At 44.0% G+C, this 27,887-nt stretch overlaps 1 protein-coding gene across 1 annotated transcript in view; it reads left to right on the top strand.

Moving 5' to 3' along the window:
* The first annotated feature begins 4,381 nt into the window (after window positions 1-4,381).
* The window catches only part of CWF19L2 (CWF19 like cell cycle control factor 2), a 159,673-nt gene continuing 136,167 nt past the window's right edge, over window positions 4,382-27,887 (top strand). The window contains exons 1-4 of the mRNA XM_029956562.1: window positions 4,382-4,487; window positions 24,422-24,518; window positions 25,725-25,836; window positions 27,417-27,527. Coding sequence (XP_029812422.1) covers window positions 4,406-4,487; window positions 24,422-24,518; window positions 25,725-25,836; window positions 27,417-27,527 — 402 coding nt within the window. The 5' untranslated portion in view covers window positions 4,382-4,405. The remainder of the gene's footprint in view (window positions 4,488-24,421; window positions 24,519-25,724; window positions 25,837-27,416; window positions 27,528-27,887) is intronic.

Genomic DNA, 27,887 nt, shown 5'->3' with positions numbered 1-27,887 from the left:
TGGACTAGGCGATAAGCCCCAGAGGGTTTTCAGACAGGGAAGATAGGGGTGTTGCAGGGAGAGTTGGTAGGGATTTGCCAGAGTCCAGCTCCAGCAGGTCCAGGGGTCCCTGAAAGGATGGGCGGTGTCGGCGGGAGAGAGCGATGAAAGAGCCACGAGTTTCTTTCTTGGTCACCAGGCAGGCTTCTCCGTTCAGTCTGCTTTGGTGTCTTTTCTGCTGGTTAAGCAATAGCATGACACCGGAAAATAGAAATTGTTTACAGTTTCTAATTCATAGTGATAAGGTGCTTTAATCATCAAAGGTACAGAAATGAATTTTACAGAAGTATTTTTGTAGAACCATTCCAATTTACTCTTGGCGTCAGTCCCCAAGATTAAGAAAGTAACAAACCCATCTTATTTTGTACAGGGTGGGTTTTGGCGGATAACTATGACTTTGTTTTTAATTAACAAGTTATAACTGAGTCATGTAATGCACTTACAGTAAGGTTAAGTAAATTTTATAACCGAGAGAAAAACAGGATGTTTTTAGTAAAAAACAGGATAATATATATATTATTTAAGTTAGTAATGCTAAAGCTAAAACATAGGTTTAATTGTATATAGATAGGCTGGGAGTATTTTATCTAGCTCATTAACTACAAGAGAAAGAACGTTTGTTAACAAGTTGCTAGAGAGAGCCCTTTCTTCGATATAAGCATAATGGGGGCCCTGTGTGTGTTGACCTTGCACCTGGGTTTCTAAATTTTTATCCATCCTCATAGCTGAAATCAGTACAAGGGAGGGTATTTGTGACTCCAATTAGCAAAGTATATGCAGCAACTTACATCCGGTCCTTGTCTGTTTCCTGTCTCTAAGTTAGGCTCTTCTTGTCCGGCCCAGAGGTAATCGTAACTCTTGGGTTCTTAGCACCCCTTATGTTTGGGGTCTGCCAGGCTCATTAAAAGAGCTCTTTGTCAAATATTCATAATGTTTTGATCCAAAATCTCTTATGCAGGGACAGGAAAATGTTTTTTCTTATGAGGTAACTGTGTGGGGAATATTGGTCTGATTTGGAACATTGTGAGGCCTAATCAATAACAGTGGTACCATTCCCTATATGAGCCAACAATAGAAGAAGATACCAGTTTCGCTTCATGGCAGGAGGTGTGCAAACGTCTGCCATTTCCTCACTGTGACTGTGTCATCCAGCAAGGCCGATGCAGCTCCCAGCAGGGATTACTAGGTTTTGTTTGAGCAGCTTGTTGATTATGGACCCACCCAGGTGCCCCAAACCAAAGTCTTTTGTAAAATAATCTCTATGACCTCTTGTGAGGCTCAAACTCATTACCCTGAGATCAGGAGTTGCATGCTCTACTGACTAAGCCAGCTGGGTGCTCCGAATCAATTATTTTTTCATTTTAAAGGTTATGCTTTTTGTGTTCTACTTAAGAAATTTTTGCCTTACACAAATCACTAAGATTTTCTTTTATGTTGCCATCCAGAAGTTTTATTTTTATAGCTTTTCCCCTTATCTTTAGGTCTGTGATCCATTTCAGTTAACTTTTGCGTACATGTTGTGGGGGTTGGCTTGCTTTCTGCATGCTGCTATCCAGTCCTTCCAACGTCATTGTGAAAAGATGATTATTTTCCCCAAGTGAATTGCTTGGCACCTTTGTGGAAAACCAACTGGCCATACATATGTGGATATATTTCTGCATAGTTGTTTTTTTGTTTTTTGTTTTTTATGTTTTTTGATCTCTGTGTCTTTTTGTGCCAGTCCCTCACCATTTTGGCTACTGTAGCTTAATAAAGAGTTTTGGAATGGGGTTTCCAACTTTGTTCTTCTTTGCACTGAATAACAGCTTCAAAATACACAAAGCGAAAACTGATGTAAGTACAGGAAACATAGACAAATGTATAATTATAGATGGAAATTTCAATAATTGATAGAACAAGTACCTAGATAATCAGTAAGTAGTGTTAACCTTACCCTTATTGGCATTTATGGGACAGCCCCACCAGCAACAGCAGAATACACAAGAACATTTACTGAGAAAGAACACCTTCTAGGTCATAAAACAAGATTTAGTAATTTAAAAATATTAAAGTCATAACCAAATATGCTATTTGGCCACAATGGAAATAACCCATAGATTCAGCAAGAATTCAAAAGGGAAAATAGAAAGTGTTTTGAACTGAATGAAAATAAAAGCACGGCCTATCCGAATTTGTGCAGAGAAACAAAAAACACAGCAGGGTTGACCTTGCTGTCCTTAGAAAGACCTACTTAGAAGGTTAGCCCTTGGCTGGTGTCTGTGAATTTGGATCTTGGAGGGTGGGGTTCCCAAGACCCTAATTGCTAAGAGTAGCTCCCTGTGCCCAACATGTTTATACAAACACAATGGTTTATGCAGAACGCCTGCCTCCCTTCTGGAAGTCTGGAGTTTCGGTGGGTGCCAGTGTGACCAGCGCCCAGTAAATGTGGGCGCCAAGTGCTTCCCTGCTTGGCAGCATTTCGTGCTGGAGGGATTAGGCGTGTCCGACGTGACTGCACTGGGCGAAGACTCTTGGAAGCTTATGCCTTGGAAGTCCCACGGACTTCTTTCCATGTGCCTTGCCCTTAGCTGACTGAGCTGTGTTTTACAAAAACACTGTTTATGTATGTATTTATTTTTACGATAAATCTTTGCCCTGAGTGCAATGATGTGCTCAGTCCTGTGAGTCCTCCTAGAGAATCACTGAATCTGGGGATCCACTTGGAGACTCCCAGCACATTGCTCAGAGTAGGAGTACTGAGGCGGAGTAGGAGGCGGAAATATGTAACACTAAATGCCTAAGTTAGAAAAGAAGAAAGGTCTCAAATATAAGAACCTCAACTTTCTTTTTAAGAAACTAGAAAAAGAAGAGCAAATGCAGTACAGAGTATACAGATGAAAGGAAATGATCAGACCAGAAATCAGTGACCCAGAAAAACAGTAGAGAAAATCAGTGAAACCAAAAGCATGTTCTTGGAGACTACCAAAGTTGATAAACTTATAGTCGGACTGAGTTGACTAGGGAGAGAATTCTATGAATTTTGTATTGGAAAATTCAATTAATAAAAAAAAATTAAGATTCTCAGGTACTCACTTTTTAAGACTAATGGTTGAAAAAGGTTTATTATTTTATTGATAATGCTTTTCTTCTGAAAAATATTTGCAGTAGGATTACTTCAAATGACAACCCAATTTAATTATGTGGTTTTTCTAAAACCTGTTGAGAAACATAAGGCACTGTTTATATATGAAAAAAGAATGATGTTAGCCACTTCCTAAATATGTTTGGAAATTGTGTTTGAGAATTTGAGATTCCAGATAAAGCAAGTAAACCACGTTGACTGACTATAAGGATAAAAATTATATACATTTTATTATATATTTATAAGGATAAAAATTCTTTTTTTCATTGAAAAAAATGTTTAATGTTTATTTTTGAAAGTGAGAGAGAGAAGAGCCTGATGAGGGAGAGAGGGGCGGAGAGAGAGGGAGACACAGAATATTCCAGGCTCTGAGCTGTCAGCACAGAGCCTGACGTGGGGCTCAAACCCATGAACCATGAGATTATGGTGTGAGCCAAAGTCAGATGCTTAATCCAGAGCCACCCAGGCACCCCAAGGATGAAAATTCTTAAAATGTATTATTTATTTTTTTGGGGGATTATTTGGTTAGAAATACTAGCTCCTCATGTGTGGCTTCAAAACATTATTTATGGTATAGAAGATAATATAAATGCCTATGTTAGAAAGAAGAAATAATAATCTGTTTAAATCAGCACTGGGTAAGATAAGACACGAGTAAAGGAAATAAGAATAGGGGTCTGATGTGATCTGAATCATAGTTCCTTTCCTCTAAGAATTATAGCTGGCTCTTTGGGAAAAAAATTTTTTGTTGTGAATAGCAGAGTGTGGTGGAAACTGTGCCTGATCTACTTTCCAGCATCTGCCTTGCTAAATACTCTTCCTTGGTGTCCTTCTGACCTGAGGCAGACTGGTTTAGTGGTTCTAGAACAAATAAAATGTTTTTAAGCCAGCCGTGAACTTGAAACTGAACTCCACTACTTACCAACTGTAAGACCCTGGGGAAACATGTGTCTGTAAAGAGGACAATAATACTTACCTGCAAGTTGCCGGGTGGGTTCTATGAGATTGCATGTAAAGTGCTGATAGCACTTATTACATAACAGATGGTCATTTCTTCCCCATCCTCTGCTTAATTGCATCTCTGAGAGCAAATACTCTGGTCTTTACCTTTCCTAACCTGTGTGTGTATGTGTGTGTGACGGTTAGTTTGATATAGGCATTAATTAACTAATTAATTCAATGCTTATTTATTGATTGCTTACTAGGTGCCAGGCCCTATTTTAAATATTGGATACACCAGTGAACATGGAAGGATCCTATGCCTGTGGAGCTCACGGTCTCATTGGAGGGCGTAGTTCCATGTCATGTGGAATGGACAATAGACACGGTAAGTCAGCTGTATATTATGTTGTTTTCCTCCATAGAGAAAAGACGCAGGGCAGGGAAAGGGGTTAAGGGTGGGAGGGCACATGAGTCCCAGCTTTTAAAAGGGTGGGCAGGACAATTGTCTGTGAGAAGATGACATCTGAGTGAAGACTTGAAAAGAGGGATGATTAACTGTGTACTTCTCTGGGGAAGAACACGCCAGACAGAGGGAGAGACGATGCAAAGGCCTGAGATGAAGGAGCACCGGGAGGCCGGTGTGGCTGGGGGACTGCGTGAGAGCCGGTGGAGTGAGTGAGGTCCGAGACTTGCTGGGGAGGGAGGCTGACCATGCAGGGCGGACCAGGACGTCTCCGGATTTTACTCTCAGACGGTAAGCCGTTTGGTTTTGCGTGGGCCGGCCACACGATCTCAGCTCCGTCTTCAGAGAGCTGCTCCAGCCGCTGGGTGGAGGTGAGACTCGAGGGTGCGGGTGGACGGAGGGAGACAGGATGGAGGGTGCGGCCATAATCCAGATTGGAGGTGGCAGCTGGTGCGCCACAGCGTGATGGCAGTGGAGGTGGGGGCAAAAATACCAGGCTGGTGGAGGTGTGATTTGGAGGCAGAGGCATCAGCGTTTCTGATGGGTTCGCCGTGGGATGTGGGGAGTAGGAGGCGTCAGCACACCCGTGAGAGGGCAGCCGCTGTGCAGCGACTCGGGTCTGTCCTGTGGGCCCTGTCGTTCAGATGCGGCTTCTCTTGTCCTTTTCTCCCCCTCCTCGCTCGTGGGCACGGATCCCTCGTGGCGCTGCCCCAGCCCGTCGTCCTGGTAACATCTGCAGACAAACCCAGCAGGTCCTTCAGGCTCCTGAGCAGCTAGATGTGCAGGCAGTGTCTGAAACCAGAAATAGAAAGCCGTGCACGGATCGTGATCATAAATTCCTTTAGGGACCGTTAGATCGAGATAAACACACACCCCAGGGATTCCAAAGTAGTGTAAGCAACAGAAAGGCAGGTAATGGATGGCACTTTATTTTTAGTAAAACCACTAAGGAGAAAATGCTTCCCTGAGAAGAGCCGGGTGTGCATGACCATAACCTTCAAATGCCCTTTGCAGACGCAGGAATAAACAGTGGTGGCAGGAGGGAGTTGAGAGCTGCATCGCTGCCTTGCCTCTGTTGGCCTCTGCCGACAGGCTCCCGGAAACCCCTGAAAAGAAACAGCAACAGATATTGTCAGGTGCAAAGTCTTGTTGTCTTCCCTGTTGCAGAAGACAGTGGAGTTGGTAACTGAATGATGAGAAATGGTGAATAAGCCTATAATGCAATTTTAAAGAAATGTCCATGCTGGCTTTTGTAGTTTCCTGCAAGGAAAACAGGGCAGTTAAGGAAATAAAAGCATTTAAAAGTCATTTTAAAGGATGAGCATAAATAGCTAAGAGAGGTCTGTGTAGAGTTCAGGAAGGAATTCTTACCCTGTGCTCCGTGACTGAGTTTCAGAGTCTGTGACTGACCCACACTGTACACTTAACTGTGGGCCGGTGCATGTACACATCTTCCTTGGGAGAGGGTCCATTTTATTTCCTAAAAAAAGCTTAAACTCACAAGCTATAGACTCTAGGCACTGACCCCCTCCCCCCTACCTTGCTTATCCTCGTGAGATAGTTAAGACAGCCCAGAGTCCAAGCACCCGAGGCACTGATAGATTGGGGTGGAAAGATGCCCCAGGGTATGTGTGTGTGTGTGTTTGTGTTTGTGTGTGTGTGTGTGTGTGTGTGTGTGTGTAGGGGGTAGTATGTCTGTAAGATTATTTCCTGAACCAGTCCTTGATCCAGCCCTTTTGATGACGTATCTGTATTCTCCATCTATGTGGAAAAAAGACTGTAAGCAAAACCAAAGAGAGTACGTGGTATGTTCCTTAATATGTGGTTGACCTTGGGGCAGGACTAGGATAGGTATGATAAGTGTCAACCAGGATGGTGGGTATTTTCCTACAGAAAACTCCCCCTTTTCCTCTTGGACAATGAAATAAGCCAGACTAATACATCTCCTTGTTAAATAGAGTGATTGAACCAATAGTAAAGGAATCCCTGCACTTTCAGGCAGACCTGTGGTAACATTAGCCAATTAAAGAAAAAACAAAACCGGAGCATCTGGGTGGCTCAGGTTGGTTGAGCATCTGACTCTTGATTTCAGCTCAGGTCATGCTCTCACGGGTTCATAACATTGAGTCCCCCATGAGGCTCTGCGCTGTTGAGAATCTGATTGGGATCCTCTCTCTCCCTCCCCGCATCAGTCCCTCCTCTACTCGGCTTGCATTCTCTCCATTTCTCTAAATAAATGAATAAATGTTTTTTTAAAAAAGAAAAAACTATTCCCTATGGATTGTCACTGGCTGCTGGGCTCTACAGTCATAAGGCCAGTGGTGTAGGGTCATCTCTGGTCTGTTGCACTGTCACTCTGGCCAGGAGAACGGTGTGTTGATTGGCTCAGGCCTGGGTTTTGTGCAGTTGTCTACACCCATCACTGTCGCCAGAGGAGTAGGGGTACCTTGATTGGCTTAAGCAATGAGGGTCCTCCTGTGCACCTCTGGGTAGCACCAGCACTGCAGACTACAGGATTGGGAATGGGGAGACATTTTCCCAAGGGGAATTTGGCCTATACTAACCCGAATGACCAGTGCTGCTGGGCTGCAGATAACAAGGATTCTACGGATCCCCCTCCAGAAGAGGGTGCAAGCGAATCTACATAGTATGGGTTTGCAGCACTGGCACCACGAGGCTCTCTGGTGGGTCAGAAATGGTGTCACAGCCTCTTCTGGCCAGGACCATCATACCTGTGGGGTCAGTAGCAGTGTCTCGAGTGGCAGGCAGAGCAACGGGGACCGTGCTGGCTCCAAGCAGCAGCCAGAGAGACCGCAGCACCATGTGGAGCAATGATGGCATCAGGAAGAGTGCTGGTGGCCGGGGACTTCCGAGGAGATCTCAGATTTGTGAGGAGACCCTAGGTTCCTTGAAGAGCTCTGCGCCCACTCTTCTCTGAAATTACAGGGAGAGCTGCCAGTGAACTAGGACCCCCAAAGCAATGGGGGGGTACTTGGATTCTTGGGTGGCAGGGGCTCATTGGCTGCACTTGACTGCCAAAGCAAGGTGGGCACGTGTCGTAACCCGAACTCAGGGCGTTACTTTACTGAGCCCCGCGTTGAGACACCAATTGTCGTAATGGCCGGGGCCGCTCCTCCGGGCGATGGGGGGGGGGGTACCTGTTTCGGCCCACCGGCAGGGCGGAGAATCGTCGCGGGTCCTTCTCCTGAGGGAGGGAGAGAGAAAGGGGGCAGGAGAGGGAGACGCAAAGAGTAAAGACAGAACTCACGGTTCTCCGATCAGGCGAAAGAGTGTTTATTCAAAGAACTGTTCTTTATATAGTCTTCACGGGGTGGGGGGGGGGAACAAGGCAAGCTGACCTAGGCAGGCTACAGAGTCAAATGCATATCAAAGAAGCGCCCCGACTTTGCCTCAGCAATCTTGGGGGATGGAGAACTAACACTGAATACGGTTTTGATCTTTTGTGTGCCTTGGCCACTCACGGCTAGCTCAGCAAGACAGTCGCCACAGTTATTTTGACCAGGAAATGGCAATCTCCAGCCTCCAGATGCAATCTTGTTTACTGGCTCACGGAGTGATAATCCTTGCCTGAGGCGGACGGAAAACTTGGTGGGCCCGACAGGCACGGTTCCTATGAAGGACGGCAGAGTGGAAGCAACAGTCAGTAGCATCTGGCTCCAGGAGGCCAAGGTGCTGGCTTTGACCATGGTGTCCCTACAAGACAATTCGATGAGAATCTACTAAATTTTTACTTGAGCAGTAGCAGCAGAAAAGTTATAGTTGAAGTCTGACTTGAATCACCAAAACAGAGTCTCAGCTGCTTAGTCAGATCCTGCACCCCTCGAATTAAGAGGAGGCCAGCTCCCCTTGAGGAAGGACATTGGTTCCCTGCTAAAAATTTATTACGCTCTGAACCTTCCTCTCAGCCTTACTCATAGGGACACATAGGCCTTGACCGGGCGACTGCACACTGGGGGAAAGAAAATAATCAGACCTTGTGGGGATCACTGGACACTGGGCCAGAACCAACGCTCGTTCTGGGAGACCCCAGGCGGCATGTGGTTCATCGGGAAGAGCAGGGACTCATGGAGGTCAGCTGGTCAGGGGAGTTTTAGGTCAGTTCTGTCTCACAGTGAGCCCAGCGGGCCCCGAACCCATCTTGCGGTTACTTGCCTGATTCCAGAATGAATTCTTGGAATATTCAGCTCCCACAGTCCCTGTTTGGGTTCCCTGCCCGTGGAGTAAGGGCCAAGATTGTAGGAAAGGCCAAGTGGAAGCCACTAGAACTGCCTCCCTGAGGAAAATAGTGAACCCACAGCAGCAGCACATTCCTGAAGGCACTGCACAGATCAGTGTCCCCACCGAGGGCTCGAACCACATCCCCATTCCGCTGGCCTTCCCTTGGCCGACACAGGAAACAGGCAGACCTTGACAAATGACAGTGGATGGTCATAAATGTACCCACGTGGTGACGGCACCGGCAGCTGCTGTTTCAGACACGGTCTATGCTGGGGCCACTGAGCCCGCCCCCTGGCTGCTGGTGTGCGGCTGGGTTAACCACCAGAACACATTTCCAATGCTTTCCACTTTTTCTTCGATTACTCTAGCTCAATACAGTATTGTTGGAGTAATGAGAAATATTTAGGGAGTTGGTTCTTTTAATAATGAGGAGCAAGCCATGTTTTGGATTCTCGATCTGCACTTAAATACAAAGCGTGGTTCTTTCACACCAAGACCACAACACGGACTTGTGACTTCTTTAGCAGCAAAGTCACAGCTCCTTGCGACTCCCAGAAGGTACGACCTCATAACCACGTATTCAAACATCCGTCCCAGCCTCTCCAGCCCTTTTATTTTCTTATTTTTATTTTGTTGTTGTTGTTTGTTTATTTTGGAGAGAGAAAGAGAGCGAGAGTGGGGGAGGGGCAGAGAGGGAGACACAGAGTTCGAAGCAGGCTCTAGGCTCTGAGCTGTCAGCACAGAGCCCGAAGTAGGGCTGGAACCCACAAGCTGTGAGGTCATTACCTGAGCTGACTTTGGATGCTCAACCGATTGATTGAGCCCTTTTAAACTACTCCCCAGTGGGGACTCCATTCCGGAAACACACTGCCTGCACCTCCAGATTTATGAGAAAAGGACCGACAGCAAACAAGGTGCAAGTCCTTACATAAATTACAAATCCTGCATGTGCTCTAAAGAAATAAACCCGTTTGGGGCACCTGAGTGGCTCAGTTACTCTTGATTACGGCTCAGGCCACAATCTCCCAGTTTATAGATCGAGCCCCAAGTTGGGCTCTGTGCTGACCATGTGGAGCCTGCTTGGGCTTCTCTCTCTCTCCCTCTTTCTGCTCCTCCTGTCCTTGCCTGTGTGCATGCTTTCCTCACACATGCTCGCTCTCAAAATAAATAAAACACATTTTTTAAAAATCTTAAAAAAATAAAAAAGCAAATTGGATTTACTGATGGAGAATAAAAGCAGGAGAGCTCCTGCAGAATGATGAGATTACCAAAAAAGTAAATGAATTTTTAATTTGAAAACCTAAATAATAAAGGACACCCCTGGAATGAGACTCTTGATCTTGGGGTCATGAGTTCGAGCTCCACTTTGGGTGCAGAGATTACTAAAAAAATAATAAACTTAAACAAAGAAAAAATAAGAAATCTTAGGTAATGTATTCACATGGTTCAAAAAAAATTTAAATACAGAAAAGTTATTTAGTTAGCTTCACCACCAGCTACCTTTCACTGATAACCTGTACGTTACTTTAAAATTTTGGGAGTGGGGTGCCTGGGTGGCTCAGTCGGTTAAGTGCCGGCTTCGGCTCAGGTCATGATCTCATGTTTTGTGGGTTCGAGCCCTGTGTTGGGCTCTGTGCTGACATTTCAGAGCCTGGATCCTGCTTCAGATTCTGTCTCTCTCTCTCTCTCTCCGCCTGTCCCCCACTTGAAGTCTGTCTCTCTTTCAAAAATAAATAAAAACATTTAAAAAATAAAATAAAATTTCCCACCCCATCCGTGTATTATCTGTTCTCCACCCTGTCATCTGTATACCAGTTTCCGACATCTTCCTGTTGTGGATTGTGTAGCTAACGGCTCCTGATGATGCTCGCCTCCCGGTATTCATGCCCGTCTGTGATCCCTCCGTTTCTGTGGGGCTGGACCTTGTGACTTGCTTCGAATGCCCCCAGTGTGGTGGGATGTCACTTCCATGATTAGGCTACAAAAGTGACCTCTGTCTTGCTGACTCTAATTTATAATTGTTATAATTGTTATGACTCTAATTTATTTTTCTTATTTGTGATATTCAGTATCTCCAGTAAAACAGTGGACATAGTGATTATCTTTGTTTTATTCTTTTTTTATTAAAAAATTTTAAACATTTATTTATTTTTGAGAGACAGAGAGAGACAGTGTGATCAGGGGAGGGGCAGAGAGAGAGGGAGACACAGAATCTGAAACAGGCTCCAGGCTCTGAGCTGTAAGTACAGAGCCTGTTTTTTGTTTTAAGATATTTAAACATTTATTTTTGAAAGAGAGTGACAGAGCATGAGTGGGTAGGGTGGGGGCAGAGAGATAAAGAGGGAGACGCAGAATCCTTAGCAGGCTCCAGGCTCTGAGCTGTCAGCACAAAGCCCAACGCGGGGCTCAATGCAAGAACCACAGGATCGTGACCTGATCCAAAGTTGACACTTAACCAACTGAGCCACCCCGGTGCCTCATCTTTGTCTTATTCTTGACTGGAAATGATTCTTGTGATTTCCTCTAAGCATGTTAAACACACTACTTGTTTTGAGGCTGAAATGGCTGAAATTTTATTCTAGTATCAAGTCTATTTTATTGACTTTTATTTAAACAAGAATCTTAACTTAAAAAAATTTTTTTAATGTTTTATTTATTTTTGAGAGAGAGAGAGACAGCATGAGCAGGGGAGGGTCAGAGAGAGAGGGAGACAGAGAATCTAGAAGACAGGCTCCAGGCTCTGAGCTAGCTATCAGCACAGAGCCTGACACGGGGCTTGAACTCACAACTGTGAGATCATGACCTGAGGCGAAGCCGGACGCTCAACCGACTGAGCCACCCAGGTGCCCCAAGAATGTTAACTTTTCAAAGTGCTATTGTAGCACCCAAAGACATGAAATGTAATTATTTTTCCTTATATCTATAACCTGATAAATTATGTTGATGTTTTAATGTTCAATCTTTGAAAAGTGTTCACCATTTGATCATGTGTGTTTGGTTTTAGCAGGTGAATACTTTAATCTGGATCTTTGCATTGCTATTCATGAACAAAAATTGTAACTTTCTTTGGAGTCTTTGGTTTTAGTGTCAATGTTATATTCTTTTCATAAAACTGATAGGGAAGTTTTCTCTCCACCTGCCCACTTCCCCCCATCTCCCTCCTCAAGCTCTGGGGCTGGTTGAACAACATTGGGATGATCTCCTTGAGGGATGGGTACAGCTCTTTAATGAAGCAGTTTGGGCCTTTCTGATTTGTTTTGTTTTGTTGGCTAGGGATAGTCTTCAGCAAGTTCTCTAGTTCTTCTATGGAAATGTAATTAGGGTTTCTGCTTCATCTGAGGTGAGATGTTGTATCTTAGAATATTATCCCTTTTCCTCAGGTTTTCATAATTATTTACACAGGGCTGAGCAGGGCGGTCTCTTATGATTCTTTTAACTTTCTTTTCCTGTGGTTACTTTTTCTTCTCATTGCTTACTCCATGCTTCCGTACTTTGCCCCATTATCTATCACTTGATTCAGTTAGTAGTTTTCCAACTTTCTCTTTAAAGAATTAGCTTTTGGATTTATTCTTTAATATTGTCTTTTAATATTGTCTTCCTATTTTCTAACTCACTGCCATCCTTCTTTCTGCTTTTCTTTTTGAGACACATGCTTAATTCATTTATTTCCATTTTCCTTTTGAATTGATTTCCATTGCCCTCTAAGCTCTTCTTTAAAATCTTAAAAAAATTTTTTTTATTATTTATTTTTGAGAGAGAGAGAGAGAGACCATGAGCAGGGTAGGGTCAGAGAGAGAGGGAGGCACAGAATCTGAAGCAGGCTCCAGGCTCTGAGCTAGCTGTCAGCACAGAGCCCGATGCGGGGCTCGAACCCATGAACTGTGAGATCAAGACCTGAGCCGAAGTCAGACGCTCAACCAACTGAGCCACCCAGGTGCCCCTCTAAGCTCTTCTTTAGATTCGGATAATGTCATGTTTCCATCATGGTTGATTTTAAGAAATATGACAACTTTCATTTGACAAAGAGTTAATTACAAAAAAGACCTTTAAATTTCCCAGGCATAGTGGAAATGTTTATTTTCTGCTTTTATAATAAATTTTTACAAAAATTCCTTACTTTTCTCCTCTTACTGCATTTATGATTAGAGAATGTCATCTGTGCTGTTTCTACTTTTTAATAATTTCCTGAGGCTTGGTTTATGACCTAACATATGGTTAGTTTTTCTCACTGTCTCAGCATCCGAAAAGAAGGCATTTATTTTAGGGGTATAAAGTTAGATCTGTTTCAATCAGATCTGCCTTACTTATCACCTTATTTGAGAAGTCTCTTTCTTTACTTTCTGAATTTGAATAAAAGCAGACCCAGTGTCTTTACACCAAGATTAGTAAGAAGTTCAGTATTATTATGGCCTATTTAAGGGTTACTGTTTGTGTAAGTCAGGGTCCAGCAAACGGCACAGATGACACACTCTAATTAGGAAATTTTACTGAAGGGGCTGGTGACAAAAGTGTGGGCAAGGGTAAGGGAAACCATCAGAGAGCTCCCCATGGCTGGCAGCAGCTAGGGGCCGTAACTCTCCCCAGGCAGGAAGTAACAAGACCAGAGGGAGGCGATAGTTTTTGGAACCAGGGGAGGGTGGCTATGGGAGAGGGCCACCTTACAGCAGAAGTGGCCTTTGATAGAAGAACACAGTCTATTTAATCTACAGCCAAACAAGCAGGGAGTCAGGGAAATAAATACCCCTCCTTCTTCCTTTTCCTGTCTCCAGTCTTCTGCCTGTGTCCCTCACTGGCTCAACCGAAGAGGAAATCAGAAAGCAAAGACGCCCAGTGATACAGCCCATGAAGGGCAGCTTCCTGGGGCACAGAGCAGGAAAAAGACGTGGATTGGCTTTCACCATGTCTGACCTACAACTAACTCCCTTTTGGCTTGAAACCCGAAAGTTAATTAGTTTCCCACTCCCCTTCCCAAAGCACAAGAAAGCCTCAATATTGTTTTGAGAGTGGGGAAAATTCTTTTCAGAGAGAAAGACACAGCGCTGGGTAATTTGCCAATACCCTGTAGGCTTATCCTCAGTATTACTGTTATTACTGGCCAGACACTCCTGACCTTCGTCAGAAACCAGAGGATTGGGAAGGGCAAAAAACAGAAGTTCTCTGAGCTCTGAAACCAAGTGGTGCTCAAGAGAATAGAAAGCCTTATTTTAAAATTCAGTTTAAACTAGACACAAGGCTCATCGGATACAGTGTTGTGTCCTTTCTCTACATAATGCTGCATAGGCGAGGGAAGATTCCCTGAAGGAATGAAAGATCTATTGCCTCCGGTTAGAGAATAACCTTGATAAAAGTCCCACTGGAGAAATAAATAGACCCATGAATCTTGGGCGACACAAAGTTCGCACACGTAAGTCAGGATATTGTTGACATATTTGACCTGCAGAAGAAGTTTCATGCCAAAAGGCCAAGTGTCAGTTTTTATTCTGGTGATACATTTTCTTCAGAATGTCAAGGTTGTTGTGAGATGGTCTCATTTAAAATACTGGAAACATTTTCCACAGAAGCAGGTGGTCCTGTTTCTAATCTAGGAGGCAGGGGTGGTTTTTTTTTCCCCATGAAGCCATAGAACATTACCCTAGTTAACTGAGCAGAAAGTCAGTGAAATGTCTCTCATAAGGGAATTTTGGTTTGAAAGCTTCAAGCCAAATGAACTCCTCCAAAGCCCTTCTGAAATGAGAAGTGCTGCATGTGACTTCTGTGCTTCCCTAAGGGCAAATATAAAGCCACCGCACCTGTCACAGTTCAGAGGGAGGAGGTCCACACTGGCCACCAAGCAGTCATTTGGTCAACGCCCTGTCTGCTGGTCTGGAAGACCGACAGCTGTGGTTTTAAGAAGCAACTAACACAGAAAACGCTCTTGGGCAAAGGGGCTGTGATTTCTACTGCCCCCAAAAATGTTTTTTCCTTAATTAATTCTTAATTATTGTTGAATTATCATTTTACATGGGTAATATGGCCCTTTGTAGGTTTTCCTACAATCTCCATGTGGTGTGTATTCACCTAGAGCAGTTTCCTCAAATATGGCCCCTTAGCACCTGCCTAAAAATTACCTGGTGGTGTCGGAAGGGACCTGTGCAGGTAGCCGAGGCTGGGCTGAGGTGTGTGCATACTGACAGGCTCCTGGAGTAACATTTGTGTGCAGCAAGGGATTTGATTCTGTTCCTGTCTTAAATATTTCTGACCAAATCATGAGGCTCGGGAGGCCTGGGCACAGCATGCAACTTTGTCATTTACCAACTGTGTGAACCTGGAGGAAGAACACTCTCTGAGCCAGAAGTTTCTTCATCTGTAACTTGGGGGAGATACAGCCTCGATTATACAGAAAACTGAAAAGATTAGAGGAGAGATTGGCAGGACGTTGTGGACTGCCAGACCTGAAATCAGTGATAATTGATGAGCTATAACGAGAGATTGTGTAGGTGGAGCAGATCGGTGTCAGAATTTGGAGAGGGTCTGGGATAACCTCGTGCTAGGGGAACCCGGAGAGAGATTCATGGAAGAGATGGCATTGTAGGGGTACACTCAAGACTAGGTAAGGGTCTCCACAACCATAAAGGGGCTCATTACAAAGAGACGAAAGCAGAAATGTGCACACCATCGTTTTCAGAGTCTTATTTGACTAGACCGGGGCTTCTCTTCCTCCCTGCACACCAGGATCACTTGGGCAGTCTTTGAAAATAGAGAGGGGGCACCTGGGTGGCTCATTCGGTTAAGCGTCCGGCTTCGGCTCAGGTCATGATCTCATGTTCGTGGGTTCAAGCCCCGCATTGGGCTCTGTGCTGACAGCTAGCTCAGAGACTGGAGCCTGCTTCAGATTCTGTATCTCCCTCTCTCTTTGACTCTCCCCTGCTCACACTGTCTCTCTCTGTCTCTCAAAAAAAAAAAAAACCATTAAAAAAATACAGAGGTCTGATGAGGCATCTGGATGGCTCCATCAGTTACACATCTGGCTTCAGCTCGGGTCATGATCTTGCAATTCATGGGTTTGAGCCCTGCATTGGGCTCTGTGCAGACAGCTCAGAGCCTGGAGCCTGCTTCGGATTCTGTTTCCCTCTCTCTCTGCCCCCCACCCCCCGCTTCACCTCGTGCCGTCCTGTTTCTGGGAATGCAAATGTTTGCAGTCACTCTGGAAAACAGTGGCAGTTTCTCAAAAAATTAAAAATAGAACCACCCTATGATCCAAGAATCACAGTACTGGGTCTTTACCCAAAGAATACAAGAAGGCTAATTCAGAGGGACAAATGCACAGTGTTTATAGCAGCATTATCTACAATAGCCAAACCATGGAAGCAGTGCAAGTGTCCATCCAATTGATGTATGGATAAGGAAGATGTTGGATATGGACATACATTGTGGAATATTAGCCATAAAAAAGAATGAAATCTTGCCATTTGCAACAAGAGGGTTGGAGCTAGAAAGTATTATGCTAAGTGAAACAGGTTACTCAGAGAAAGACAAATGCCTGTTTTATGAAGGTCAACCTTTTGCTTATGGGGTAACATCCATGGGTCCTAAACAGCTGCCTTTGGCAGCTGTTGGTCTCCTACAGTTTACTGAATGACAAAAAGAAATTACAAATTATTGTCACCCCCCTGGTCCTGATCACCATGAGTTACACTGTCACTATTCTCCAATGCTGAGTGCTATGGAAGCAGGGAGAGGACTGTTCTTTTTTTTTCTTTTATAGTTTATTGTCAGGTTGGTTTCCGTGTAACACCCAGTGCTCATCCCGCCAAGTGCCCTCCTCCATGCCCATCACCCCGCTTCCCCTCTCCCCCTACCCATCAGCCCTCAGTTTGTTCTCAGTATTCAACAGTCTCTCATGGTTTGCCTCCCTCCCGGGAGAGGACTTTACAGTAGTTCTCTGGCACAGACGATATCTTAACCATTTCTTTCTTCTAGAGCCACATTGTCCAATATGGTAGCCGCCAACTACACATGGTTATTAAAATTAAAACAAAATAAAACTTAAAAATTCAGTTCCTCAGTTGGACTGGTCACATTTCAAGTGCTCAGTAGCCACACGTGGCTAGTGGTGGCTACCGTATTTACATTCGAGAGTGCAGGACATTTATATCATCACAGAAGGTTCTGCTGGACAGCACTGGCGGAGGAAACCTCAACCTTCAGTGAAAATCTACAGTAAAGCTGGATGCCACAATCCTAGGAGTACTTCTTTGGAAATCCGTCTTGAGGGATGAAAATACTTAGGAAGGCATCCTTACCCTACCCCGTGCCTGTTGTACCTCCCCCCGCCCGGCCTCGCCCCTGCTTTGGCAAATGCTCTCCTCTGCAGCGAAGCTTGTTCATGACAGCACCTGGGTGTCGGCTGGAATCTGGGCGCGGGGTTTGCAACACGATTACCCCATGTGGCGGAGCACTCTGAGGGGACATGTGCGACACGTTCGCGCATCAGATGGGTTTTCAGAGCAGAATCCCTGGATAGCGGGTTCGGTTATTCTTATTAAATGCCTTCTGTTTATTTTCTGAAGATATGTTGACACCATGAATCAGGCGGGTTCGGGGGGCCTGTGGGAAATGGTTCCATAAGAAATTAGGTAAAAGGAAAACAATGCAGACCTTGGAACTTTCCTTCGAGAAGATGAGTCATGACAAAAAGCTGGAGCTGGAGGAAAGGAGGAGAAGCTGTGGAGAAGTGGAGCTCGCGCCCCTATGCCAGGGCCTCGTCGCATGTGACTCTGAGGTGCTGGCCGGCGTCCTGAGTCGCCTCTTTAGATCACGGACTCACTGGGGAATGACTGTGTTCACTTTGCTAGGCGTCTTGCATCTGCTCACCAGCGGTGCTCACTTAACATAAACTAGTACATCGTGGGGAATTATAAAAGTTGTTGCAGTTAAAAGCAATGAGATTTGCTGCCTCCCAGCCAAGACCGCCAGCGTGAGGGGGCGGGTGGGCTGGTGATCATCACTGTCCAGGTTTTGGCCTCAGGCTTGCAGGTCCGGAAACTCCTTCTTGACCGGAAGGCCAGAGTTAATCAGAGGCAGTGGACTGAGCCTCAGTACCCAAGGTTATAGGAGACTGATCAAGTCCCCTCTTGTTTCCGTCTGGAAGACTTTTCTTTCTAGAGACTGAACTTCAACTGAAAATATTTGTTATATGTTCTTACTTATATTTCCAGACACTCCCTTGTCAGAATTGAGTTCTTAGGAGGTAGAGTTAGTCTTCAAAAGTTGCTTATGGAATCCTGAGATGTGTGGCCCATGATGGCCTGGGAATCACAGCTGTGCTACAAACTGACAAAATGTTCACGGGTCACATTGCTCTGGTGATTGGCATGTCAAAATCTTCTCTGCTTTTTCCTCTCGAACAATGGCTCATAAGTGTTCTTAGCTTTTTCCTGTTCTAGGCTCCCAAAGACCACTCCCTTTCTATCATGTGGTTTTCCTCAGATGTAGTTTACTTCCGTTTTTTCTTTTTGAAGTTTATTTATTTATTTTGAGAGAGACAGTGACAGCTCGAGTGGGGGCAGCAGCAGAGAGGAGAGAGGAGAGAGGTAGAAAGTGGGGGGAGAGAGTCCCAAACAGGTTTCACACTATTAGCACGGAGCCCAATGCAGGGCTCCAACCCATGAACCACAAGATCATGACCAGAGATGAAACCAAGAGTTGGGCACTCAACTGACTGAGACACCCAGGCACCCCCGTTCACCTCTGGTTAAGTAGGGGCATTTATATAAAACATAGTGTGCACTGACCTACTGTTGTACATAATGAAGATTGAACTAAAATGGAAATAGAAATGGATACAAGATGTGGTACACGCACACACTGAAATATTATTTGGCTGTCAAAAAGAATGAAATCTTGCCATTTGCAGTGACGTGGATGGTGTTCAAATGTATTATGCTAAGTGAAATAAGTTAGTCAGAGAAAGACAAATACTATACGATTTCACTCATGTGGAATTTAAAAATAAAACAGATGAACATAGGAGAAGGGAAGGAAAAATAAAATAAAAACACAGAGGGAGGCAAACCATAAGAGACTCTTAATTACAGAGAACAAAGGGGGGGGGAGTGGGGATGGACTAAATGAATGATCAGCACTAAGGAGGGCAGCTGGTGGGATGAGCACTGGTGTTATATGTAAGTGATGAATCACTAAATTCTACTCCTAAAACCACTACCATACTATATGCTAACTAACTTCAATTTAAATAAAATCTTGGAAGAATAAAAAAGATTAAAGCACCTAGCTTTATCGTGTGAGAGAGGAGCCTGGGTGACTCAGTTAAGTGTCCAACTTTGGCTCAGGTCATGATCTTATGATCCATGAGTTTGAGCCCCACGTCAGGCTCTGTGCTGACAGCCTGCTTCGGATCTGTGTCTCCCTCTCTCTCTGCCCCTCCCCCCTCTCTTTCTCTCTCTCAAAAATAAATAAGCATTAAAAATTTTTCAAAAAAATATTAAAAGCATTGTATGGGAAATAAAAGCAGATGAACAAATGTGGATATCAAAAAAATTATAAATATAAATATATCTTCACGATCTGCCCCTAGTTTGCATTTAGCACTCAAACCGTCACCATCTTTTGTTCAAGATTCAAAGGGCTCAATCACTGCAAGAAATGTTTCCTCTTCTTTGATGTTCTGTTCAAGTTACACTTGACATCACTGCCCTTTCTACTGTGAAAGGTGGCAGAAAATGGGACTAATACTGATGTTGGAATCAGATTGTCTTGGATTCTTATGGAACACCACCTTTCTGCATCGCCCGCCTGGGAAAATGAGGGTCACGACAGGACCTTCCTCACAGGGCCGTGGAAGGCCTCATGGAGCTAACGCACATAAACTGCTTAGCACTGTTCTTGGCAATACACTCGGCAAGTGTGAGCTTTTCCCCTCTCCTTCCACCTTCTCATTTTCTCTCTTTTTTTCTTTCCCTGCCCTCTCTCAACATCCTGATTAACTATTTTGTTATACAATTTTTTTCACTGTGAGCTAAACAGCATAGTGCTTGAACATGTCAACATTGCAACAGGTTGTCACCAAATAAATGTGTTCTGTCTCTTTTTCCTGCCTGTTGTTATTCTAGGAGTATTTCATTGGCATCACTGTCCACATACTCAATGCCTCGCTCTAAATTCCACCCCACCTGCACCCGATTCCACCATATGCTCTTGTTACGTGATGTCCTAAAGTGGTCACAACGGACTCTTCACAGATGTATGGGATTTTCATAGTAAGCATCTCATCTAAATATCTAAGCCAAGGCCGGCCCCTGGCACTGAAAAGCCTTTGTGATGTCTTCTTCTATGATTATAAGGCTCAGTGCTCAGGGAAAGCAGACTCGTTTCAATAAAATTACAAATGCAGGATAAGTAGCAAAGTGCATCTGCTGTTGGGGAGAATAATTAAGCTCCAAAGCATATGCTGTTTAGGACAGTGCTCTACAGAAATATGTCATTACTCCCTTCCATTACTATGGATTGGTACTTAAAACACAATGAACTTTATGCATGGGAAATAGAGATTAATATTTTGTTATTCCTGCCTTTGTTGCTTACAAGACTAAAAATCTTCTGACTGTAGGTTCAGCTAACAGGTCCTGAACCCATGAAAACCTCATGTGGCCTAACAGTGGGAGTCTGAAGCCCCCCGAGATGGATGGGATCGGTATCCTGTTTCCATAGAGTGGGGCGCACAAGTGAATAGTAGCAAGGCTTGGGAGAAACTATAACTTGGGAGGAGATATGGTCACTTCCATGGAGAAACAGCATTCTTAAATCACTAAGATCAAGGAAATGTAACCGGTGCTGCTCTGCCTAGGGCAAGGGTCATTATCAAGAGACCTGGGCCAAGGGGAAGACTTGTGGGGAATCTTAGTTATCTGGCAGAGATGAGAATCATACAGGTTGGGTGATCCTTGCAAAATGGTGAGATAATGAAACCAGGGGGCAGCCCCAGGAAAGAGGCTGGCAGGTAAGGGAGAGCCTAGAGTCCCCCCCTCCACCCCCAGCGGAGCTGAGGTGCTGAACCAGGCTCCAGTCCTAGAATCCAGCTCCAGTTTTGCCCCAGTAGAGGAAAACCAGAAACCTCAGAAGTCTAGTCATGCAGATAGAACACAGCAAGTGGGGATGTGAAATGCAAAAAAATGCATTGTGCCAGATTCACCCCCAAGAGCACCAAATGCTGGGTGAAAAGTCACGGCCTAATTCCCTAGTACCTGAAGCTCTCCCAGTATCCTGCTAATTTAGACTTTAGTGTAAAGATTGGGTGGAAGTGAACTTGTCAGGTGGCAGCCCTCTGGGGCTCATGGTCATCAGAACACAGCAGACAGAGGGAGAGTGAGTATTTTCAAAGCAATTCTACCAAGACATTAGACAATAGTGAAAGAGTTCATCATGGTGACATCGCTCACCTTAAAAATCAATTATTAATCAAGAATCAATGAAGTAAAGTGAAACACATCAGCATTTAACTCACGAGGGCCAGGTGGGTGATGTGATTTTGGACCACATGGTCTCTAAGTAGAAGTCAGCTGCTTTGGTGCTCAACCAGAGGAACGGTCATCTGCCAGTTTCTAGACAAGCACTGCCAGGGTGGACTCACTGGGAAATGGGTCTCTTAGTCTCCTGTGTGCCTCGTAAATGCAGATGTGATGAACATACCCAGCATCCATGCCGTAAAGATTAGAGAGGAAAGGATGATTTAGTGTTGTTAGACCTTTCCCTACTGAAGCGAGTCACCGAGAGTGAAACCCACGGACACGAAAGGAGATGGTGAATGGGTTTTATTTTAGTTCGGCCGAACGGCTCCTCCCGAGCGTTGGCAGTTCCTCAGGAGAGCGCCCCACCGATCTGAAGCTCAGGAGTTATGTAGGTCATAGCAAAGCAGAAAAGGTCATCACTGAGGTAACCAATCATAGTTTACAGCATTACATGGGGTTCAATCACGCTCTGACACACAACTGTACGATTTGGCAGAGACCTATCAATTTTAGAGTTCTTTGTCTCAGGAGAGATTTGAAGTGACCAGTCATAGGTCCGAAAGGGAGGTGAAGCAGGTGCACAGAAGCGAGAACTTTGTGGTTAAAGGGTGGGATCTAGCAACAGTATCTTGAAAAACAAGTTAACCTTTAAGTTATAATTTATGGGTTACATCTTAGGACTTCCAGAGACAGATTGCCCACCCCTTAATTGTTAAGCAGAAAAGGGTTGGAGAGTGAAACAATGGTTGGTATTTTTTCATTAGGATCAGCTTGCATAGTGCCATCTGTAAATGAGTACAAAGAGGCTGAGGTAAGAACTGAGCCGAGGAGGCCTGGGTCCTCAAGGCTCTCCCAGAAAACATAGAGGAGAAGCTTCTGATAATAGAACACATACTGATCAGGGCAAGAACTCTTCTGGTAAAGGAGACAGAAGGGTCAGATAGTACTGGCAGAGATGTAGGAGAGTGGAAATATAAAAACCTGAGGGAAGCTGGTGAAGACAAAGAAACCACATTTTTCATATCATCACAACAGTGATAAAAGGCGTCCTAGAGCCATGAAATAAGTAATCCTGGCCCCACATATCCTCCTAAAATTCCTAGATAACCCATCTCGCCGAAAAGGATTATGGTGAACCATCATATAGGATATTATAAAGGGAAAAAATATAATAATTTGCCTATCATATTGCTAGAGAATGATATATGGAGAAATATAGCCATAAAATAGAGGAAAATAGTAATTCATTGTTCTAAACAAGCAGTAGGAAACAAAAGCTATAAAAAGAATTCTCAAAGAACTTTGGAGAAAACAGAAATTAAAAAAAAATTTCAGAGAGAGGTAACCTGGAAAATATCCTAAGGAAAGCAGAGGAAGAAGAAAAGTAAACAAAAAAATCAAACAAATGAATGGAATAAAAGCGTTTGGAAGTAATAGTTACAGAAGGGAGTCAAGGACGAGTCAGAAGGAATCCAAGGAAAGAAGTCAAAGCAATGAAATACAACAAATAAGAGTCTAGGGACCTATGGAGAGGGGAGAAGCATGACTTAAGCTTGGTCAAGTCAGTGGGTATTTTGTGCAGATTGATGAGCGGGGAAACAGTTCGGCTAATCATTTATTGTTTTTAGAAAAGGGACTTTGGAGAGACTTTGTAGGGTTTTTGTCACGGTAAATGAGAAGGCCATGAGCAAGTCTTATCTAAATCACATAGGAAGGATGGTTCTTTACAGCAAGCCATTTCCTGGAACACAAATGCGCAGGCGGGTTCCTACCCTGACCTCTAAAGCAACAGTTGTGTTCAGGAGCTCGGGGCTCAGGTAAACCTCAAAATGGTCAAAGTGAAGATCTGGGCATTAGACACGGTCATTAACATTGGGATATTGCTGTTCCCAGGTCCTTTTAATGGACAGAGCTGGGGAGACAGGTGATATAGATACACAGAAATGTCTGTATTTCTATATCTACCCATAAAAACTAACAACATGAGTGCTTACAGGTACCTCCAACTCCAGTTCAACACCACAGTGTCCACTAGAGTTTGCTTCATTACCATATACAGTAAAACTTGGTTTGTGAGCATAATTTGTTCCAGCAACATGATTGTAATCCAAAGCATTTGTGTATCAGAGCAAATTTCCCCATAAGAAATAATGGAAACGCAGATGACTTGTTCCACAAACCAAAAATACCCACGTAAAAATGATTACAATACTGTAATATAATACAAAAAAGTAAAGAAAATACACAACATAAAGAAAAATAAATTAGCTTGCACTTACCTTTGAAAACCTTCATGGCTGGTGTGAGGGAGACGAGAGAGGAGGGTTACTGTGTAAGATGACTTTCACTATCCCTAGTGGAATCACCACTATCTATCGGCTCAATAAAATCTCTTTCTTTTCGTGCAACTTTAACAAGGAACCTATCCAGTGACCTTGAATGAAACAAAGTATTCCTAAGCTTACTTTTGTTCAGAAAAGCAAAGGACTGTCCATAGGTGCTTTGAAGTCACAAAAAATACATTAGTGCCACTTGTGGGCACCTGTCAATGTTCTGAGAAATCATGGATTTCTGCCAAACACCGTGTCCTGAGACTGAGCACCCGAGCATGGGAGATGATCACCCACAACCTTACACAGAGAGAATCGTTGGCTCAGAATCATGTGGCATTTGGCATCACATAGTATTTATATTGCAAGACATTGCTTATTTATCTTCAGATTATGAGACTGACGGGCTGCCTACTGTGCTAAGGAGGCACCTCATTGCTCATTTATCATGATAAAATTAATTAGAAATGTTTGCTCATCTTGCAGAACACTTGCAGAACAAGTTATTCTCAATCCAAGGTTTTATTGTATTTTTAAAATTGGAGACAGAGCGTGAGTGGGAGAGAGGGGCAAAGGGAGAGAGAGAGAATCCAAAGCAGACTTCATGCTCACCAAGGAGCCCCACCCAGGGCTCAATCCCACAACCCTAGGAAAATGACCTGAGCTGAAATCAAGAACTGTGGCTCAACCGACCAAACCACCCAGGTGTCCCCTTCATTTCCATATTTGAAACTCTGTTCTAGAACAGGGATAAAGCTAATATATTAACTTCTTTGTGCAGTTATCCAAGATGGAACCAGTATTTGTTGCCATCACAGTCCCCTTCCTGGCCTGGAGGCCCTCCTCATTCCCACTCAAGCCATGACATCCTGTGCTAGGTAAGCTCACTCAGGCTCCAAAAGTGGAAAGCAGGCCACCCTCCCACACGGATGCACTCCTCCCTCACCCTGTCAGGGTCCTGACACCCTGGTGTTACTGCCCCTCTGCCATAGGAGCACCCTTTTCAACCCATTTGTGCTGGGAGCATTCCTTCCACTGCCCTGTACACATGAACACCTTGCTCAGCCCACCCATGAATGATTTCAGGGCTGATCTGAACAGGAAGGGAATGAAGAGGAGAGGAAGTGGAAGAGAAAGATGACCTAATAAATGGAATGCAAATCTGATTTCCTTTCTCTTAAAACTGAATCAATCTTCCCTCATTCTATTTGTTGTATAACACACACACACACACATGAATTCCTTTTTATTATCATTATTTTAGTTTATTTTATAGGTGAAATTATTGCTTTTACTTAATGAACTATCGCAACAATGAACAAGTGAAAACGATTTAAAAACACTACATAAACATATATACGTAAGTCACAGGGGATAACCTATTTTTTGTCCTCAGAACCTTTTAGAAACTAATCTCCCCGTATTTGATTACAGACGCCACACTTACATTTACAAACAGAAATGAATCAATCTTTCCGTCTGTATTCTCCAGATATGGTTTTTTCTTTAAGATCCAATAGTTTTACTATACTAGGCCTCAATGTTGGTTGTTCTGGGTTGATTTTCCTAAGTATACAGCACGTACTCTTGGTAAGTAGGTGTAAGGCTCGTCTTTATTTAAAAAAAGGTTTCTTGAATTGTATCAAAGCATCGCAACTTCACAGCAACTGGTCTTTCCTGCCCCCCTTTCAGGCCATCCCTCCTGCAGTGAGTCTTTGCTCACAAGGGCACTTTGGTGGAAAATTTCGAGATGCAGGGACTTAACTTCTATGAGCTTCTAACTTGTAGATTTTAATAGGAAATCGAAAATGCCGTTGGTGTCGTGGGAAGCGCGTAACAACGCACAGTGACATTTATCCTGCTAGGGGAGATTCGAGTTTGCGAAGGGAGGGCAAGTCCTCTCTGGATTCTGCAAAGTCTTCTCTGAAACCCGGTGACAGCACCTGAGCCTTAAGTGACGCTCACATCCGCGCAGGCTCTGTAGGCGGAGCCGCGCGCCTCCTAGCCTTCCAGGCGGAAGTCCCCACCCCTTTGTTATTAAATTACGACAGTCGTAAATTGAGATTTTGGTGCCGGCTTCCTAGTTTTGCGACGACAACAACAATGGCGGCCACCAGTGGCAGATTTGAAAGCGAGAGGAGTATCGAAGAACGGAGAGAACAGACCAGGATTGCCAGGGCCGAGGTGTTGCGCCAGGTATCTCCGCTTTGGGGTTTTTGGGGTCGTTTAGAAGTGGGAGGACGGTTCCTGGGGACTAGGCGTCTGGCTGTCCTAACCCCCTCTCTCCTCTCGCCACCTCAGTGTCTCCTCACCTCAATCTGGGGGTCCCTTGAGAGGCGCAAAAACCCTTGCTTATCTCCCGCCTCCGTAGGTGCGTTGGCAGTCTTCAGTTGCTCATTATTTTAGGAAGATCTGTTTCTTTCCTGACTTTACGTATTTTTAAATTACTTCATTCTTGATATTTCCATCATTTGGGTACCAGGGCAGCGTCCTTGGGAGGGACTCCACCACTGATGACCCTCCCAGCGCATTTCACAGCCTCAGCCCTCGCCCTTCTTGTATCTGAAATAAAGATTTCCGTTTTCAGAAACACATGCGAGGCACATTGCAACAGACTGTTTGACGTTCTTGTCTTACTGTGGATATCAGTTCCGGGGTTATTGTAAATTCTTACCGACCCACGCAAGGATTGACAGGAGAGACTCGAGAAGGGTTAAGAAACATTGTTTTTCTCACTTAAGACTGAGATGCACAGAGGTTACCTGTAAAGAATGGAGGAAGTAAACTTTTATCTGACAAGATGTAAGAAGTGTGGCGGTGAAGGGGAAAGTTTTGACGGGAGAGCAGCATGGGGTACAAGTGAGGGTTATTGTTTTTTGCTTCAGATGAAAGACTTTTAAATAAATACAGACGAGAAGGAGCTGGTAGAGGGGAATGGCATAATGACTCTAGCTGGATAGTAAGGGGCGGAGTGTAACGGTATTTTTCTCTGATTTCAGCATAGGTTACATACGTATAATATTCGTCATCGTTGCTTTTTTGGGTTTTCAGGCAGTTTTTGGAGGGAGTAGGGTTTGTAAGCTAAGATAAATTTTATAATAAAGGGGCGTCTTCGTGGCTTAGTCTGTTAAGCGACTGACTTTTGATTTTAGCTCAGGTCATGATCTCACAGGCTCCCGAATGCGAGCCCCCATATCCGGCTCTGTGCTGGCAATGCCGAGCCTGCTTGTGATTCTCTCTTTCCCTCTGTCAGCCCCTCCCCCGCTCAGGCCCTCTCGCTCTCAAAACAAACAAATAAACTTAAAAAAACTTTTTTGTAGTAGAGGTATCTACAGAGTTTGAGAAGGACGAAAACCAGCTTTGGAGTTTGGAGAGAGAATGAAAAGGCAAAAGCAACGTCCAATGAAGAACTTATTTTATTTGACTAATTGTTGAAAGATGAATACAAATTACAACATGATTATTTGCTTTTAGAAAGATGATTCTTCTTGAAGCATGTCGGGGGCATGGGTAGAAGGCTCTGGCCTCGCAGATTGAAGGCGTGGTCATTCTCTTCACAGTCACTGAGGTCCCAGGCAGTAGGGGTGGGATGCTTAAGGTACAAGAGATTCAAGTCCTATTTTTAACTTTCCTATACTTTGGTGAAAGCAGATTCCTGGCAGGGGACAGACAGTGATTTATGAGACTTTATATGAAAGTGGAAAATGATTTTGTTTTACTTTTTTGGCGAAAAGCAGTTGGCTCAGTTATTAATTTTTCTTTTTGCATCGTTTTAGGCTAAAGCCAATTTTGAAAAGGAAGAACAACGTAAGGAACTTAAACGACTCCGGGGTGAGGATGCATGGATGCTGCCTGATGTGAATGAGCGGATCGAACAGCTCGCACAGGTGAATGTTCACAGTTTACCTGATGTAACAGATCTGTCTTGCTTTTTATTTTTTTGCTCTTATTCAAGTTAGTATCGGAGAGCAACTTTATATACTGTTTCCAAAAGTTACAGAATGAGTATCACATAGTTGTCATTACTGACTGTTTTTATTTCCTTGGTAGAAATAATATATTTTAATATTTTGGACATTATAACAGATTTTGTTGTTTGAGTTGATGGGTAGAAAGCTTAGCAAATTTCTGGACAACTTGTATCAAGTTTATGGATCTAAAAATCATGCATTTTAGGCTTAATGTCATGTTTTTTGTACAAATTTTTGTTTCCCGTTTCCATAATTTTGTGTTTTTTTTTTTTTTTG

The sequence above is a fragment of the Suricata suricatta genome, chromosome 11 (genome assembly GCF_006229205.1).
Source record: "Suricata suricatta isolate VVHF042 chromosome 11, meerkat_22Aug2017_6uvM2_HiC, whole genome shotgun sequence".
Taxonomy (NCBI): Eukaryota; Metazoa; Chordata; class Mammalia; order Carnivora; family Herpestidae; genus Suricata; species Suricata suricatta.
The sequence above is the reverse complement of the archived record's forward strand: the minus strand, read 5'-3'. Positions and strand labels throughout refer to the sequence as shown.